The sequence below is a fragment of the Merops nubicus genome, unplaced genomic scaffold (assembly GCF_000691845.1).
Source record: "Merops nubicus isolate BGI_N331 unplaced genomic scaffold, ASM69184v1 scaffold21024, whole genome shotgun sequence".
Lineage (NCBI taxonomy): Eukaryota > Metazoa > Chordata > Aves > Coraciiformes > Meropidae > Merops > Merops nubicus.
Genome location: NW_008603830.1, coordinates 1 through 5,824, shown reverse-complemented (window position 1 = coordinate 5,824; position 5,824 = coordinate 1). Strand labels below are relative to the sequence as shown.

The 5,824-nt window shown below is 45.1% G+C and overlaps 1 protein-coding gene across 1 annotated transcript in view; it reads left to right on the top strand.

Moving 5' to 3' along the window:
- Positions 1 to 3,301, top strand: part of MGEA5 (meningioma expressed antigen 5 (hyaluronidase)) — a gene marked incomplete at its 5' end in the record, with an annotated part of 19,323 nt that extends 16,022 nt beyond the window's left edge. The window contains 2 exons of the mRNA XM_008938817.1: positions 1,506 to 1,665; positions 2,365 to 3,301. Coding sequence (XP_008937065.1) covers positions 1,506 to 1,665; positions 2,365 to 2,501 — 297 coding nt within the window. The remainder of the gene's footprint in view (positions 1 to 1,505; positions 1,666 to 2,364) is intronic.
- Positions 3,302 to 5,824: the final 2,523 nt, after the last annotated feature.

Here is a 5,824-nt window from a genome sequence, read left to right as displayed (position 1 = left end):
GGGAAAAGCTGGGTTGGTTTTTTTCTCACAGAATAGGATTGATTTGGTTTCCTTTATGGAATTCTTACCTCTTGATAATCTCGGTCTCTGCTTTGGTTTTAAAAGCTCCCTTTCTGCATTTTTTAGCTCATTTGATATAAATTGTTGACTTCTACTATGGTTCAGTTGTTCTCTAGTTGACTTCTACTACAGTTCAATTGTTCTGTAGTTTACACATCTTGAGCCCAAACTTCATGGGATAAATGAAATGTTTTATTTTGCAGAAAAATCCAATCCTCTGACTTGTGTCACTGCTGTAAGCTTGTCTAGCAGCTTTGTGTAGGTTCCTGTCAGGGAAGTTTATCTGGTATCTGCTTTTCCTGAGATTAGTGATTATTGATCTCAAGAGATGAGTGCATCATCTCTAACTGCTCCTTAGCCCCACCTGTACTCTACACCTTGATAACCTGTTTTACCTCGTGATGTACTTCGGTGGTTGGTAGAAACAGGTATCACCTTTGCCTCGGTGCTCAAAGCCAGCATGGCAAGCTTTGAACACTTTCTGTGGGACTATGCCTGGTACAGTCATGATGAAGAAGAGCCCAGAAGAGCAGATGTGGTTCTGAACCTGGAGTAGCTCAGCGAGTTTGAATTAGTAACTTTGAACAGGGACTCTCCCTGCAAGAGTTTGGGAGATGGCAGTTCATAGAATTGTGGGGATGGCATTTGAACTTGACCTGATACAAACTCTGGGGTTGCTAATGATATGGTTTCTTGTACATTGAAGTCCTAGTTTGGGCTGTTACGATAGTGACTTCTAGGTGGCTTGCTTACTTGAGCCCAGTGTTCCCTAAAGGTTTTAAAATTCAGTAACCAGCAAGAGCAATGGCTTCAGTATATTTGAGATTGGGCTTTGTCTACTTCTGTGCTGCCTCACTTGATTGTTCCATTCGCACGAGTTGGAAGAAGTTAGTGTCTGATTTTTGCAGTCCCAAAGAGCTTCCTGGGTGATTGCAGTAGTCTTTAGTGGTGAACAACCTCCTCTAGTCACCAGCAAGGCTTATTTGAAGCTAGAGACAAATTTGCCTTTGGGGTAAGTAGTTCAAGATCATTGCATGGACACAAGGTTTCCAGGCTGCTGTGAACCAAAGAATAAATGTGGAAGGTTAGGACACTTGGAGCAAAAACTGCCTCTGAGAAATACAAAAGGAGTGTCTCTGTGCAAACTGTTGCTTGGTTATGGGTTGGCTTATGGTTTTTTGCACTTGGAAGTGTGGGTCTCTGAGAACCTATGCAGGGAATCTTGCAATCCTCCTTGAACTGTCTGAGAAGTTTCTGTAGCCTGCCTCTTTATCTGGAGTACAGAGAGCAATTTAGCAGGTGGGGAGCTAAGTGGCCATCAGAGGTATAATTGAAAAGTAGGCTAGTTTGGGGGTACACTCTGCAAGCAAAGCAGTTTCCCTTAATAAAGGTGAAAGTGAAGAGCTGTGTAATACTTAGGTGCCTGTTTCCCATATTCTTTTCAGAAGATAATGCTAAGCTTCCATGAAGAGCAAGAAGTACTGCCAGAATCGTTCCTTGCCAACTTCCCATCATTGATAAAGATTGACATCCATAAGAAAGTGACAGATCCAAGTGTGGCCAAAAGTATGATGGCCTGCCTGCTCTCTTCTTTAAAGGCTAATGGTAAGTGTCTTGCACTCAAGACTCCTTGTTTCCTAGCTACATGTTAGTTCTAAAATGCAAGTTAAACTTGGGACGGTTATATTAAAATGTTGTCTTTGACTGTCAGCCTGAGGTGCTCGATTCCTGCCATAGTTGGCACTCTAGATTTAGGTAAAATAAGAGTTTTCAGATAGCTAACTTCTGCTGCTGTCTTTGATAAAAGGTAGCTTTTCACTTTACCCATTATCCTGCAAATTAAAACAGAGAGAGCAGTTTGGCAATGAGCACACATTTTTGATTCCATTTCCCCCACTGACAGCGGTCGTGGCGCCGGTGGGCAATTGCCAAAACCTGCAGGATGGGGAAGTACTTGGCTCTGCCTTACTGCACACCTGAGGTTCACAGTTCCTCTGCTTGATCTGATGCCCTCTTCTAATGCTGTTTCCTAAGCCAACACCAGAGTTTTGGGGTGCTTTTATGTAAATAAAAGATCTGCAGAGGTTTGTTCAGACTGACAAAACATCTGCAAGGCACAGTCCCTTCAGGGGATGGTCAGCTCTGTTGCCATAAATCTGCTCTCTTGTGGGCACTGTGCTCTGTATTGAGTTGGGTTTAAATGTTAAAATGGATGGGAACTCTAGTAATTGATATATGTGCTTTTTACAGTAACTTTTCTCCTACTGTGTTTTGGTTTTTTTGTTTTCTTTCTTCCTCCTTCAGGCTCCCGTGGGGCTTTTTGTGAAGTGAGACCAGATGATAAAAGAATCCTGGAATTTTACAGCAAGCTGGGTTGTTTTGAAATTGCTAAAATGGAAGGATTTCCAAAGGATGTTGTTATCCTTGGAAGAAGCCTGTGAAGTGCTTGACAACACAATGTTCCAGTACTGTAGTCCCTTAACACCTGGGCAGGTAGTGGTGGGGATCTTCATATGGTCTAGCTGCACAAAGCCAGCAACAAGCCAGCTTGGTAGAAGGGGCTATGCGAAAATCACCCATCACACGTTCAGACTCTAAGTTGTTGGAAGAGGATAATGCTGCTGAAAACACTGTTTTAACAAAGAGAAACCTTGTCCTCTCCTGGTCCTGTGTGAAGTGCCAAGGAATCTTGCATGGGCTGTAGCTTCTCAGAGGAATCCCTCCCAGTCAGCGCTGTGGTTGACCACAGTTCTCTACATTCACATGTCAACAGAAAAGTGGTCTCTGGCAGAAATGTCTGTAAAGATGCAGGTTTTTTCTGTTGTAGATCAGGATGTGCAACTGGAAGTTGCAAAAATGGGAGGGATTGCTTGTATCAATCAGCAAATTTAAAGATAAGTAGCTTCAGTTCTATTTTTTACTATCTTTATGCTTGTTGATAAAGCAATGACCCATTGTCACTTATAATGACCATTGGTTCAAGCTTTGTGCTTTGTTAGGGACAAATGTGCAGTGGTCTGTGGCAGAAGTCACTTAATGACAAACTTGTAAATTTATGTGTATAAAAACTTAGCCCTATGCTGACTAATTTTTTGTTTATTGGTTTTTGTAACTTTTTCTTTTGAAAAGTGAAATGGTATAGCTCCAAGATGGCACTTTTGAATAACCGAAAACCACAGTGGAGAACGAACCTGTCCTCAGCACTGACTGTTCTTATTGTGCCTCGTATCCAGGGCTAGAAACTGAGGCTGGCGGGCCGGGGGAGCGTGTCCCAGCTGGCCCTTCCTCCAGGCGGCGCTTGGTCACTGCTCCAGGTTATCGGCCTGCTCCTGGGACCCAAACAGCAGCTCACAGGGTGCTCTGCCCAACCCGTTAATTTTGGTAACGTTCGCATGGGATTGTGGATGAAGGATGGTGAGAGGGAGAGAGCTGGCCCGCAGCTGGGAGTTGTCCTTGAAACAGTCACCAAGTTTCAAAGCCTGTTCGTACTAGTTTGATTAAATCAGGGTCTTCGAGTCCGGCACATTTGTATCAAATAACTTTTCTATAAGAGATGCCACAATAAGCACATTTTTACACATTATTTAAATGGTTACTTACTTGTACATGTTCCAAGAGTTTAATGTTTTTACCCAGGACTGACACGCTTGGCTATGGGATGGAGGTGGCGTGGTATGGGATCTGGTAGCGAGGTAGTTCCATCCTTTCTGGAATTGGTATTTCATAGAGGTCCCAGTGTCTCCGATGCGTAACTGGCTGATGGTACGCACCTTGTGGTACCTTGCTGCTTTCACCTGCTCCCATCAACTGTCTTTATCTTCCTTTTTCATTTTCCTGGGTTTTTTTTTTTTACATGATATGCAAAGGAGGTTTATTTTCTCTTACAAGCCTCCAGCTACATGTAAGTCGGACAATACAACCTGTGATGAATGTCATTAAGATTGCATTAACGTTACCTGCTACCTGTAAGGAGATGCTGAGTTTGGCATTCTGGTGCAGTGACATGCAGGTTGTTTTGGTTTTTTTTTTACTTTGCAAAATGTGAACAATTTTTTTTTAATATGGTAGCGAAGTATTTAAGTTGAAACAAGTTCATTTCATTTTTAGAGAGAGGTACGGGGTTGTGTGATGGGACTTCATGTAAGTCAGAGCTGAATGCCACTAGTTTTTATACAGCTTTGAGTGCATGTTGAGTAGCTCATACCTTGGTTTATCAGGTGGGAGAGTTTTGTTTCTTCATGGATACCAGAGAAATTAATTTTATCTGGATGCATAACATTACAGCATAGGATGCTCGTGGCCTTATTTCTTGGCTTTTGAGGAGTTGCCACACTTTCTCTTCCTATGATTTTGCTTTTATTATAGAAGTTAATTGTATAAGCCTATGGAATGTCAGGCTGATACCATCATTCTAGGATTGTAAAGTGATATGTTGACATATCTTTCATGGTTATGAATTTTCATTAAGGTTGGAATGCCACTTTCATTAATCTCTTTTTAGATCAACAGAACCTGTAGCAGAAAAAAAGACCTGTAAAACTGTATTTGAAGACCATGCGAGAAATAGAATAAAAACTGAGAAGTGAATGTAAATAAAACCCGTGTATTTTGTGTGTGAGGTTTCGGCAGCGTATGTTACATTGTGCCCTGTGTTGGGTGCCCTTGGGATCAGCTGGCAGAGGATCTCGTTCCTGGTTTTGGTGGTGGCAGTGTGTTGCGTGGTGGGCACTTGCCTGTGCCGATGCTTTTCAGAGGCAGGTATTCAGTGACCCTTCAGAAGTACCTCAAAGCTTCCTGAGGTCTCTGGGGCCTTTCTCATTGGCCCTTCTGTGAGCAGCGCCAGTTGAACTTGACCTGTTATGCAAAATCCAGTTCTTCCAAAGGTGGTCTCCAGGGACTGGCAGAGCCAGTGTGAGCTGTGTTGCAGCAGTGCTGATTTGTTCTTTTTTTCCTTGCTGACCACTGGGTGTAGAGGTTGAGGAAGCCCAGAAGAGCCTGCCAGCAGTGACCAGGGGAGAGATGAAGTGACTTGAGGGGCTGGAGTGTGTGTAAGAGGCAGACGTAGCTCTGCAGCCTGGCCTTAAACTGCATATCCACACAATCTCTTGCTCCGCAGAGGGGTCACGTAGGTACAGCCAGATGGCTGCATGTGGAGAGCAGCTACCGTGGGAGCAAATGCTGTGCTTGTGTAACCAGCCCTGAGCCAGCTTTGGCCTTTTTCTGGGGCCAGGCTCGGCTTCTCAAACCTCTTCAGATGTGTTTTTCTGGAACCGCCTCCAGCCAGAGCAAAGCAAAGGGCCGGCTGCTGGAGGTTTCCTCTGTGTTGGGAGCAGAGCCAGCTTCTGATGGAGAAGGTGGTGTGAGCTCGTGGTTAGTGGCGTTTGGTTTAATTCACCCGCTCCCCACTACACCTCTGAAGCACTTTCTGCTTCGAAAGGCCGATACGGCCCCTCCTCTCCCTGCGGCAGATTTTGAAGCAGGATCTGCCCTTCTGCGCTCACAGGCTCCTGCACCGCAGTCCCCCGTGTCCCATCATGCTGCTCTCACCCGCGTGTAAAGGCACGAGCAGATCCTTCCCACCGTGTCCCTGCTACCCTCCTGCCCCTCTGCTCCCCCTCTTCATCCCCTGGGCGTTCTGCCCCTCCTGCCTCTGATCCGTGCCCTATCTTCTCCCCAGCTTGACACGGGGAGGGTCCCCCCGCCAAGCACGATGCTGTGGTTCGGTTTGGTCAACCCCAGCCAGGCGCCGGGGGCGGGCGCGGGG